This window comes from Mastigoproctus giganteus, chromosome 6 (genome assembly GCF_048544385.1).
Source record: "Mastigoproctus giganteus isolate SK-2022 chromosome 6, ASM4854438v1, whole genome shotgun sequence".
Lineage (NCBI taxonomy): Eukaryota > Metazoa > Arthropoda > Arachnida > Uropygi > Thelyphonidae > Mastigoproctus > Mastigoproctus giganteus.
This window is the reverse complement of record NC_143580.1, coordinates 5,062,709-5,076,597: the sequence shown is the minus strand read 5'-3', so window position 1 is coordinate 5,076,597 and position 13,889 is coordinate 5,062,709. Positions and strand designations below refer to the sequence as shown.

General features: G+C 40.7%; 1 protein-coding gene across 1 annotated transcript in view; it reads left to right on the top strand.

The window, feature by feature from the left end:
- The window catches only part of LOC150083835 (protein obstructor-E-like), a 30,721-nt gene that overhangs the window by 12,642 nt on the left and 4,190 nt on the right, over positions 1-13,889 (top strand). Inside the window, exons 3-4 of the mRNA XM_090375805.1 lie at positions 4,535-4,723; positions 7,617-7,779. Of these exons, the coding sequence (XP_090231931.1) occupies positions 4,535-4,723; positions 7,617-7,779 (352 nt within the window). The remainder of the gene's footprint in view (positions 1-4,534; positions 4,724-7,616; positions 7,780-13,889) is intronic.

The window sequence follows — 13,889 nt, the reverse complement described above, 5'->3', positions numbered from 1 at the left end:
CGTTAGACCTTCTATTGAGTACACTATGTAGATATGGAGGTCTGTGACCGAAAAATTGGTTGATCAGTTTTCAATAAATGACTTTCTTAAAAATTTTGAGCAGTGAGAATCCAATATAGATTATTCGAAAATCTGTTGCGGATCTAGGATCTTTAGTTTTTTGGGACAATGAAACAAAGTATCCATAATTAGAAATTGTGACCGTTCTGAGCATTACTTGAAAAAAATATGCAGGGTGGGAGGGGGGGGTGTCACAGCTAGGAATGTACTGCCTGCTTCTATAAAAAACATTGAATAGCTGTCGCCATCTAGTCGGATTGCACCTCGCACATAGTAAAGTAGTAAAAATCGCCGTCCCCCCCATACCTGGTGGAAAAAGCCCGGGTTCAAACCCGGTCAACGACGCCAGGAACTTTTATGGGCTTCTTTTATTTCGCGGCTGAATCAACCGGTTTGAGGTTACCATATTAGGGCTACCCAAGATCGAACTTACACAGTGCTGCTACTTTATTAGATACACCTACCTAGTAGCGTGTTCAGCCTCTTTTAGCCTTCAAAACGGTCTGAATTCGTCTAGGCATGGATTGAACAATATGCTGAAAATGTTATGCAGGAATGGAGTACCATGCAGACATGAGTGTGTCACACAGTTCCTTGAGATTCGATGGAAGTGTAGGCCTCCAGCGAACAGCCCTTTTCAGCTCATCCCAAAGATGTTCAATAGGATTGGGATCCGCGGACCGAGCGGGCCATTGCAGCAAAGAAAAGTCATTGTCATGTTCCTGGAACCATTCCATAGTGATTCAGGCTTTGTGCACCAGCGCATTATCCTGCTGGAAGTAACCATCTGACTGAGGATAAACTGTCAATATGAACGGGTACACTTGGTCAGCAACGATGTTTAGGTGCGATGTGGCATTCAGACGTAAATCTATGGGTATCAGTGGACCCAGTGTGTGCCAATAAAACATTTCCTACACCATAACACTGCCCCCACCACCTTGAATGTAGTCGTCAGACATGACGGATCCATGGATTCATGTTGTTTTCGCCAAATTCGGACCAAACAACTGTTTTCCAATCCTCGATAGTGCTGGTGTTGTTGTGCCCACAGGAGGCATGCTCTCTTGTTCTTCATTGATAACAAATGTATGCGATGTGGCCGTCGGCTGTTATAGCCCATTCTCGACAAAGTGCGACTAGTGGTCCGTTGCGATATTTTGTTCTGTGCACTAAAGTTGTATTCTGACGTAATGTGCGACATTGTGGCCCGTCAGTTTGTTGCACAATTCTAGCCATCCTCCTCTGACTTCTCTCAACAACAAGCGATTTTCTTCCACAGGAGTGCCGTTGAGAGGATGTTTTCTGTTCGTTGCACCATTCTCGACACACCCTTGAAACTGTGGTGCCTGAAAAGTCAGGAGAACTACCGTTACAGAGATGCTTTGTCCAGCACGTCTTGCACCTACTACCATGCCACGCTCGAAGTCCGTTGGAGCACTCTTTTTCTCCATTCTTGCTACGGTTTGTACGCTTAACTGATACTAGAAAAGTTGTTCTGCTGCATTTATATCCACAACTGTGGTCATGTGACTTGCAACGTTGTGGGACAAACCATTTGTGTGCACAACAGGGGTGTACCTAATAAAGTGGCAGCATAGTGTATATACATCAGTGTGTAAACTGTGATAATAGAGGCACACGAGAACCAACTCACCTGCCCATGTGTGCATTATTATCATTATTTGATTTGTTTATTGCTCTGTTCAAGAATTGCTTGTGTTCTCTGGTCTATTTGTCTGTTTTGCTGGACGAAAACCCCAAGTTGCTGTCCACGCCTGAAAACCACCATAGAACAGTGAAACTGGCGCATGAAGTGACGAATCACTCCACTCAGTCTTCAGATCAGAAGGTTGGGCGTGGGTGTGGAAAATACCTGTGGAATGTCATCTGTGGAAGTGTATTTTGTCTACAGTAAAGCCGGAAAGATAAGTGGTCACAGTGTTGGCTTCCTACTCGCGGTTCGAACTCGTGCCTTTAATTGTAATGCCGACCTATACGAATATCTTTGACAATTATAGAACACTCACTACACTTCTATGGAAATCAACCCTTCATTCTCAGGGCGATAATGCTGCATTCCACACAGCAAGCAGCACATAAATCTGGTTTGAGGGGAATTCCTGGCTGGTAGAATGGAGAAAAATTGTGCTATGTGCTATTAGGAATTAGGCAGCTTTCAAAAATGGATCGATGTTATCATTGAGCACAAGTATTTGGCCATAAAAACTCGTATTTTTCAAAACATGATACGGAATGCTATTGGTTCGGCCTGTTTTACTGGACGAGGCTCTCAGGTACACTCACTCTTTTTATCAAATGGAGCGCGCACCTTCAGTAACAGAATCACTGCAGAAAAGTAGGGATGTTGTATGTGTGCAATTCATTGCGAGAATGGGCAGAATAAAAGATTTAAGAGATTGAACATCATAGGGTATTCGGCGCCAGAGTCGGTTTGGCCCTCTCGACAACTGCAGTCCCATTCGGGTTTTACCGCACGACGGTGTCTAGGATGTATCGAGATTGGTGCAATTACCAAATAATATCCAGCCAACGGCGCTCCAATTGTAGGATATTGCTCATTGATGCAAAAGGCCACGGGAGGCTGAAAAATTTGTGCAGGGCAACGGAAAGATTACAGTAAGGCAAATAACAATCCAGTTTAACAGTGGTAACCAAAGACGCATTTCAGAGAGCAGAAGTCGTGCAAACTGGATGAGATACTGCACCGATGGAATTCTCAGCCAATTTGCAACAACTTTAGGAAGCAACTGAGCCAATGTGGACTGGGATCCATGTGGCGTTCATTCGTCACCTCTTTGAGTCCATGAGGGGACGCTGTTCATGCTGTTCTGAGGACTAAAATGGGACCCAGTAAGGACCCGGTGAGGTAAAGTGGCTACAGTGTAACATCCTTGAAAATTATATTATTACCATATTACTAATTCCCTGATATTATCTGGCAAATGGAGTGTCCTTGGCTCCATCCAGAAAAGAGTATGTCTCGATTCATATTTAGAGCACTTATAGACCCCATCGGTAAACAATACACGCAGACATTCATTCAAAGTTATTGTCACAGGTCTGCCTCCACTATGTGTTCCAATACTAATTCCTGATTCTTAAAGCCTTCTACAAATCTGTGGGAACTGCACAATAAATACCTTTGTTCCACTGCAAGACTTCCAATATCACCTTTAGTGCAAGAAGTCAGTCTTGTGGGTCCTTTCAAATATTAGTTTATTGCACTGCTTATTCCTTGTTCACCAAACGAGAATAGGTTTGCCTGTTTTTAAGATAAAAAGGCATTTTCGGGTGGGTAAACATACAGTACCGCACACGTCTGACTAGAATGGCCATTGTGTGAAAAATGTCCATAAAATTTACCTATCAGCAAGAGTGTCGGGTCAGCAGCGACATTACCACTAATGCTAATAAGAAACGGCAGCACCAGCAATAACTACACCTCCTGCGAACTTCATTATTGCCATAATGCACCCAGGTAGTCCAGGCATTGTTCAGACTCGCACTCGCACCTGATCGGTATAGAGAAGAGAAAGATTCGTCAATCCATGGAAACCAATTTCCACTGGTCTGTGGGCAGATTATAGCGTTAGATACACCACACATGGCAAGACCAGCGATTGTGGTTAGTGATGTTTGGCTTATGTGCAACTGCTCTTCTATGAAAATCAGAGTTGAGAAGGGGTTTGTTTAGTTTCATACAGATCTCAACTCACGTTGATGTTTTGCAGGGATTTCTGATGAGATTGCCACATTACCTTCTCAATAGCCTGTGTTCACATGGCATGAATTTTTGTGGTCTTCTGTGTATTGCTGGACAGTGGCAGAAATATCACACACTTCCATTTCAAGAGATCATCACCAACAGTCAACTTTGGGTGGATGAACAAAAAAAAAAATCAAATTATTATTTTAGGGTTGCCCGTAATTAAATACATTAACCCGTATTTGTGTCTGTAAATTGCGTTATGTTCTATGGTTGATTTGCCTGTTTTGCTGGACGAAAAAACCCCAGTTACTGGGGAGAAAAACCTTGCTATCTACGCCTGAGGCCAACTAACTCAGTCACGGAGTGAAAAAAGACCATTAAAGTTCCTCTCGTCATCGACGGGATTCGAACCCAGGCCTTTTCCACCCGGTGTGGGAAGGACGGTGACGATACCACTGTGCTACCCACGCAGACTGACTGGATGAACATTAGCACCAGTCTCGAAATCAATGAGCTTTATGTGTCACGACGAGAAGTAGCTTTGTGGGCTCTTACACCTCCTTATACCCGTCTGTCCTTTGTTTATCTGGGAAGGTCCAGTGGATCACGAAAAAGTCCAGAAACTATTTTGGAGGGTAGTGTAAAATAATCTATAAATTATTTTTTAGCAATTTTAATGTAATCAGAAATAAGTCTTCCATAACGATAAATTGATATTTTTTCCCTATACTTGCTTTTCAGAAACTCCTGCTGGAACAAAGAACTGTCCATGGTCATTTGGCTTATTTCCTCACCAGACAAGCTGCACTCGATACTGGCAATGCTGGAATGGCACATCCACTGTACAACTGTGTCCTTTCTCGTTACTTTACAATGATGCACTCCACTCCTGCGACTGGCCTGATAATGTCCCCGACTGCCAGAAACACCGTAAGTAGTTATGTGTCATTGTTTTGTTAAAAATAGTCCACTTATTTTCTAGTGGGTTAACGGAGCCGGGGAGGATTTATGTGTGTGTGTAATGAAAAGTAAACCAAGTGAACCTCCATTTTCTTTAGTATCAGGACCTGCTCTAGAAATCTTGATAACCTTACAATTTCCACTTGAAGCAATCCTCTTTTTATTCCAAAATCAGGCTGCCTGTTGCAAGCACTGATACATCCACTTAATAAATAAGTTATTTTAACTTATTTAATTGATCTTCTCCCCCCCAAAAAACCCTTTAAAACTAATATAATTAGCCTCTACACATTATTTATTTTCTGTTTTGCCCTTTCTTGTTGTGCGTGGCATTACAAATGCTGATAATATTGCAACATTCTAGAAATCTGTATCAGCATGAGAATACTCTATGTTAGGGTTATTCCACTAGCTTCAAGATAAAGACCGTGGAAAGGCTATTAGAGGGACAGGGATCTGTGTGGCTAGCCGTAGCACCATCCAGAAACCTAGGAAATGAGAATAACATAACTACTTCCTTACTTTTATCTGATTTCAACATCAACTTTTCAAAACCAATGGCTCAACCCCACCCCCTTAAAACTGAATTCAACCATAGTGGTTTGTTTTCACTAGAAAACAAATTATGTTGAATATGACTGTTCGCAAAGCAGTCTAAAAAGATGACTGCTGTCTGTGCGAATAGCATGGTAGCATCGTCACCATCCTCACACCATGTGTAAAAGGCCTGGGTTCGAATCCTGTCAATGACGCGAGGACTCTTATGGGCTTTTCTCACTCCATGACTAAGTTAGTCGGTCTAGAGCGTAGATAGCAAAATTCTCTAACTCGGTTTTGTTAAATAACTCGGTTTTGTTCAGCAAAACAAGCAGATCGACCAGAAAACACACGCAATTCATGAACATAAATGAAGTGATATTCCGGATGGCCCTAGTGTGACATTTATGGTTTTACATGACTGCTGTTTGCAGGCAAAAGTTGCATTATTTTTTCTTCCAGATAATGGGATTTTTCATAAAGAACTTAGAAACTTTAGCCCCTAAAACATGCCCACACCTTAACACAATAATAAAATTTAAATAGATGAAAATTCTTCTCAACTATATAAATATTTATTCCTTAACAGATCCATACTTCACAAATTTGGTGCTCCAGAGCCCTGCTCCAATTCCAAATGCGTTACTTCCATCTAGTCCTGGATCGTAAAGTGGGAGTACAATTATTCCCATGTTCAGCTCAATTATTCTAGCGAAGCGCTCCAAAAAATTTTGACATATATCTACTTCATCTCTGTGTACTGCCAAAATGTTTCCAAATAAATGGGACCCTCGACTGACCGAATCACGATTTAATCTGGAAAATTCCAATTTAACTTCAAAATGCCTGACTAAAGTAATTTCACAACCTCATAAGAAAATTTCGTTTTTCCTAATTCTTTCTTTATATAATCTTATTAATGCACTCCATACTTATGTCCACTTATTTGTGATCATTATTCATTCAAAATTACCAAAATACAAAATACTTAACTGTTGTTATGAGAGATGCAAAATCTGTTGTTGTAGTTGGGTTTTAGGAGCATCAACGACTAAAGCCATATTGCTCAGTGTATGTCCTTAAATTGCGTGTGTTCTGTGGTCAATTTTCTGTTTTGCTGGATGAAAAAAACCATGTTACCCTTGCCTAAGACCGTCTAACTCAGCAACGTTGTGAAAACGTCCATCAAAATTCCTCACGTCATCGACGGACTCAAGTCAGATCTTTTCCACCTGGTGTGGGGAGGAAGGCAACTGTGCTAACACTCCCCCGAGGGCACATCTGTAAAATTTAACCTAATTTCACCATCACTCACTTATGAAATCTTATTCTTACTTTTTTATTCAGAAGGCACAATAAGAAATTAAGCTCAATAAATAGTAGCCTACAAGATTTCAAAAGTACTGAATAAATTAAAGGCTGTAGAGAATATGGTGTGAAAGATGGGAGACAAGGAAATTTTACTATTTACTAAATAACCACAAACGTTAGTAATTTTTTAATATCTAAGAAGTATTTAACGAAGATTAGACATGGAAATAAATAACAGAATCAAAAATAATTAAAATCTTGAGAAATGGGAGTTTTAATTAAGAAAAGAGCAACTAGAACAACAGATGGAAGTATGGCATGACGTATTACTAATGACAACATAATAAATAATTTTGGGGCAACAAATGCCCACTCAAAGGTAAGTGAAGCAAACCTAAGATGATTTGGTTTATAGGAAAGATGGAGATTAACTAAGAAAATAAGAAAATATTCAAAAATGAATGGTAACATGCCCAGTTGTTGTGAGTTTATTAGTGCATTAGCAACTATGGCCATATTCTGAACAGAAAAAATTGCTGCCAGCGGTATCAATGATGGCACATCATTGATACCGCTGGCAGTATCAATAGTGAAAACAATAGTGAATGGAAGGTTGGTAGCTTACTGACCTGTCCACAGATCCATAAACTTCCCTAGTAGCGTAGCCGGGATTTTTTGTCAGCAGGTACATGCCCAAAAAAGGGCACCAATTGCCTAATGCTTAAAAGTGCCACAATACCAGATTTCGGCGTCAGGGGGTACAATGTACCTGCTGACCCTGCCCTGGCTACACCACTGCACTTACCGAATATGAGATGTGGTGATCACCAAATAGGTAACTCTTATACAGAACCGATTATCCCCTTACATCAAGTGGATGACTGCATTTTTGAAGGTGACTCACCATTTTTGTTGTTTAAATTCATTAAACAATAAATAAATGATACTAGCTTTTACTTTTGCTATTTCTTGGTAACATTTAATCAGATTTCAATAATGGAAATTGATCTTACAGCTATCTGCAAGGAAAATGCCAATGGAAGGATACCAATTGCCAAGTCCTGTGTCCGATACTGGCAATGCGTTGGAGGTTATCCCCGTCTACAGAGATGTGCAGCTGGACTCGCTTTCAGTGCTCCTGATGCCAGATGTGATCTTGCATCTAATGTCCCAGGATGGTGAGTATAAAATATGTATTGTAACTGTTTTTGCAGCTGGAATTTTTTATGGTGATTTTTTATCATTTTATTCATCTGAAAAAAAAATTGTTTAGAAATTAATACTTGAACTATATTTAGCAGTGTTTGTAAATATGTGCCGCATGTTCAGTGCATCCTTCAGATTTATCAATAATGTGCAAGAGCAGAGTGTGAAGGTGCAAAGAACACGCTATTTCCTCTGAAACAAAATTTTACCTTTATTTTCTTCACTGCAGAAATGGTTCATGGTTCTTTTGAAATGGTCTTTGAGATAACCCTGAGATTAAAATCACATGGGTTTAAATCAGATGACCAACACCAATCATTTAAATTTCATCCATCAACTTCAGGACAACTTCTGAAGTATGGGACCATGCACCATCCTGTTGAAACCAGTTGCCATTCACATCAATGCCACAGCCATGTAAAAAAGCAGAGCTGGGCATCACTTGTGACGTTTCCATCGATAAACACTGGCCCAAAAAATGCCAAATGCAGAACATGCACGCTAAACACACCGACCCTTCATGCATGAATTATCGACAATGTCCGAATTCTCTAGAGACAAAATCTTGCATTTTGCTTATTCATATATTCATATTCATTTATTCAAATGAAAGCGTGCTTTGTCAGAAAACCAAACTTTGTTCATGTCAGGTCCTTGCTCTAGAAATGCAAAATTGGTAAACTGAACCAGGCTATTCTTTTTCTTTGGTGTTATTGGCTGCCTGAGTTGAATTTTGTAAGGATATGCTGACAAGCTGCTTTGATAAATCTTCCTCGCTGTGCCATAAGACATCGTCATCTGTCATGAAATTTATGCAAAATCTTCAATGGGCTTTGTATCAAGAATTTTCAAGCTTCAACCTCCCATGGCATTCTCAGTGACAGTCAGCTTTCAGGATGTTACATTTCATCTGAAACACTGCCTGTTCTCTCCAACTGATCCATTAACCCTAAACACTTGTTTGTTGGTCCATCAGGCACACCAAATTGTTGTCATTGAATTTGGTGTGCCTGATGGACTTTTATTCCTTAACAATAAACACTTTTTCAATGCTGTACGCTGATATTTTCATCACGTTAGCTGGAAAGTTTTCAGTGTTGTCACCAATCAGCAAACTTTTCTCTAGAGAGCAATGATGTTGGTACAAAAAGGTTGAAGCTTCTGAAACTGCAATGGAAAGAAAGAGCATAATGAATAAAAAAAAAATCACCCAGTATTTCTTAGCTTATATATTTTACATTTTTAACTTGCACTGTGATATTCACTTTATTTTTTCTTAAAAGTTGGTTGAAAAGCATTAAGCAAGGTTGTTGGGGATTTCTTTAAATTTATTTTTGAAACCGATTCATTCATTTAACGTTTCCAAAAATAAAGCTGTAATCTCTACTATGCATTCTATGTTTGGTAGCCAGCAAGCTTTTGGCTATTGGAAGCAAATACTAAAGTTTAACTCATGAGAGGTCTGCTGGATGCTAAATTATGTTCAGCAGAGCAAAAACGGAAAGAAAATAACAGGTTGCCGATAAAAATACGTTTAATTTTACGTAAAAATACGTTGATGTTCACACGAACAAAAACAAGTAAAATAATACAGGAAGGTAATACACAGCTCTCGGACTAGAAGGCGTCAATCATCAGTTGTGACCGTTAAACTAAAATACAGAACTCTATGTGCGTGTCATAGCAGTCATGTAGAGTGAACTACGTGTATATAACAATTAGCTGTTAGAAGAGAAAGCTTGTAGTTGTAATGCCTGGGAACATTGTAAATGCCAACGTTTATCAGCCAAGAGGATGGTCGTCTCAGTAATGGGATGGACGCGATATCCTCTGCTTCGGTTAAAGGAATTGCTATAGCATGAGATGTGCAGTGACTCTAACTGGACGCGGTGACGGTAATGACGAGACCGATCAATAATCATGACATTGCGGCGTGGCTCAATGTCATGCTGGTTCGACCGGAAGAGGTCAGGAATGGCTGGGTGCTCCACGTATGCTAAATAAATAGCTCTGTCGTGCTCAGAAACACGACTACTGCGCCTCCCGCCAGTTCCCCAACGTAGCAGCCAGTGCAGTCACAGCAGAAAATACGATAGACTAATCCACTCTGCAGCAGGGGGGGGAACCGATGTTTTAACTCTTCAGATGAGGGATTGCAACATCCTGCCCGGGAGTTGTAAACACTTTATTCCATGAGCCTTTAAGATTCTGGAAATCTGTTGTGATAGGTTCGGGTAGAACAGGATAAAGGCATATTTTAGCATTAAATCAGATCACACACCAACCATAAGAGTAAGTATTTACTGTAACTAAAATATTTACATATTAAAATAAAATAAACAGGAGGTACCCTTCCTTTCTTGGATGTACTGGTCTCTAGGATAGGCCCTAGGCTCAAAACTTCTGTGTTTAAAAAACCTATGTGCAGAGGCCAGTACACCCATTATAGTTCAGCACAAGCTGGGCAGCACAAGATTAGTGTAGTGAAAGCTCTACTAGATAGAGCAGGGTCACACTGCACCACCTCTGAGGACAAAGAATGTGAAATTAGACGGGTCACAGCAGACCTTAGAAAATGCGGATACCCCCAGAGGATCATAGACAGATTTAGTAAAGGAATAGAGTCTAACCGTCAGGAACCGTTTGTTCCTGTGTCTACCGCATACATTCCTTACTATCCGGGCGTTACTGAGCATCTCTTTATAACCCCGCAAAACTCGCTAGAGTTTTGCGCGGTTACAAAACACGCTGTGTGCAGCTTCCAGGGCGGAGGTTGCACACAGTGTTGTCTCAGGTAAAAGACCCAATAGCAAAGGACCTGAGTAGTGGAGTAGTATACAGGATAAAATGCCCGGATTGTGTGGAATGTTATGTGGGCGAGACAAAACGACGGCTCAAGGATCGTCTGGGGGAGCATGCAAATGCTATTAAAACCGCTGATTACAATAAGTCTGCTGTGGCCGAGCATTTTTGGGAGAAGCAGCATCAAATTTCCCCAGAGGATGCGGTTATCGTGGATCGAGCGCATGGGTTCTGGAACCGTAAATGGCTCGAGAGCCTACGAATCTGTTCATCCGACCACAATATTATGAATAGGGACAGAGGTATGCGTATGCATCCTCTGTTTGAAACTATCATCCTAAGTACGGATGAACGGTTTTGCTTAACACGTTCCCGAGCTATTTCCGCTTCCAGTTCAGACCATGCGCCGACTGCACCACGTGTATAGGTACCGTGAGCCTGTTATATATGGACGTGCTGCAGGAAGTTTTGTTACTGCTGAAGAAGGAGGCGGATGCCTCCGAAAGCTCCAGAGATTTTTATCGTTTTTAATCCGGTTTATTTTAGTGTATTTTATCTCAAGAATTTTATCACAGTTTTAATGTTTTATATGTATATAATTTAATTTAATATAATAGCAGTTTTTGTAAATATTTATTTATTTTATTTTATTTTAATATGTAAATATTTTAGTTACAGTAAATATTTACTCTTATGGTTGGTGTGTGATCTGATTTAATGCTAAAATATGAATTTTCCCAACCTCAGAGGCCTTTTTCAGGATAGGATAAAGGCAGTCGAGGCGGAGTTAATGCCGCGCATGGTCCTGTGGATCGCTACGTGGTCACGGGCCTGTAGATCGAACCTATCCAGGCACTGGTGGGGTAGCTGCGTCTTGCAAGATGTCTTAACCCTAGTAATCTCAGTGCATCTCTCATCCACAGAACTAGAGTGGGTCTAGGCATGGGCTAGCAGGGCTCGCGCTGTGCCGAGAAGATGGCTGCGTGCGTGTGCTGACCGGTAGTTGGTGAATTGGCCAGCACACATCGGCTTGCAATAGACTGTTGTCTTCAAACGCGTGCCTTCGCGCCAGACGAGTGTATCCAAGTATGGAAGGGTATTGTCTGGCTGGCTCCAAATCGATCTTGAATTGAATGAAAGGCGACCGAGAGTTAAGGTGGTGCAAAAGCCGGTTGCCCGATTCTTGGGGATTAAACCACAAACACAACATCCACACAGCGATACCAAAAGGCAATGGGATCTGGTAGACCCACAAATGCACGACTGTCCAATTCCTCCATTGCAATGTCTGAGTAATCGTGTTTCTGAGCACGAAAGAGCTATCCGTTTTTAGGAATGTGGAGCACTTGTGGTCGACCCAGCACGACATTGAGCCACACCGCAATGTCATGATTATTGATCGGTCCCGCAATTACCGTCGCTGCGCCTGGTTGGAGTCACTGCACATCACATGCTATAGCAATTCCTTTAACCGAATCAGAGGATGTGGTGTCCATCCCATTACTGAGACGGCCATCCTCTTGACTCACAAACACTGACATTTACAATGTTCCCAGGCATTACAGCTACAAGCTCTCCCTTCTAACAGCTAATTGTTACATACACGTCATTCACATACATGACTGCCATGGCACGCACACAGAGTTCTATATTTTAGATTAACAGTCACAACTGATTAAGGACGCCTTCTAGTCTGAAAGCTATGTATTACCTTCCTGTATTATTTTTACTTGTGTTTTTGTTCATGTGAACATTAATGTACTTTTACATAACATTACACGTATTTTTAAATGCAATGTTATTTTCTTTCCGTTTATGCTCTGTGGCACAATAATCTGTTATATTATTGTTCTATTAATACTATGAATATTTTGAATCTATGAAGCACGTAGGCCTTTTTGCGTATAGTATATATACAATTTATTATACACTGGGGTTCAAAGAAAGTGCACCACATAGAAATTTCACATTTCTAACACTTTTTCTCGATAATATGTTACATTAACGACTAGCATCACAAATAGAACTATACAACGTTAAACTTCAGTTGCCACTTCTCAGCCCATTTGCCCAACTTATCTAGATCCAGATGAAGTAGCATACTGTCTTTACTGTTGTCAACAACCCTGCCAACCTTTGTATCATCTGCAAACTTGGATATTAAACATATTGATGAAGGTATATCAGGTTTAATATCTAAGTTTGCAGATGATACAAAGGTTGGCAGGGTTGTTAACGACAGTAAAGACAGTTTGCTACTCCAACTGGATCTAGATAAGTTGGGCAAATGGGCTAAGTGGCAACTGAAGTTTAACATAGAAAAATACAAAGTACTGCATATGGGTAGCAATAACCAAAGAGAAATGTACCAACTGTGTGGTACTACACTCAAGGAAGTGGAAAAGACCTGGGGGTAATTGTGCAGCCAAATATGAAGTTCGCTGAGCAGCACAGACTGGCTGCCAGGGCAGGTTATGGAGTCTTATCAATGATATATAGGAATTTTGCTAGCAGGGACCTGGAGGCGATTATCCCGTTATACAAGGCAATGGTCAGGCCACACCTAGAGTACTGTGAACAGGCCTGGAGGCCTCACTTTAGGAAGGACGCAGAATTGCTAGAATGAGTACAAAGAAGGGCAACAAGATTGGTGAGTGGAACAAAGGAATGCTCTTACCAAGAAAGGCTTAATTTCTGCAAATTCCAGCACATGGGGAGTAGGCACCTGCGAGGTGATCTGAATTAGGTGTATAAGGCTCTGAATGCTGATGGGATTCTTCCTCTTGCTCAGATTAAGAACCTGAAGGTGCACAGATTCAAATTGAGGAAAGATAGTTGTAGAAAAGATGTGCAGAAATTTGCGTTTAGCTAGCAGGTAGTTGATTGGTGGAACAGACTTCCATCTTTTGTTGTGGAAGTTGATAGCCTAAATAAATTTAAGGCTGAGCTGGACAGGCATTTGGAACGAATGGAAGGGTTTTTTTTATTTTATTTTTTTGGCTGATGCTGCATAAGCTTGCTTTCTTGCATCGTATGCTTCTACTAATAAACAAAAGATATTTATTAATAGCTATGGGAAACTAAGTAATATTCAACAGGTGCTCTCAAAATATTCCAAAATGAGCATTTGCAATCTTTATACAAGTTTTGGGAAACACAATATGGCTGAAATGTTATCAGAAGCCCTCAATTTGCTTCAGTTTGTCATTTTAAATGGAAAATTCAAATGCAAATTAATATTTAGTAGAACCGCCTCTGCCTTGATGACAGCTTCACACTG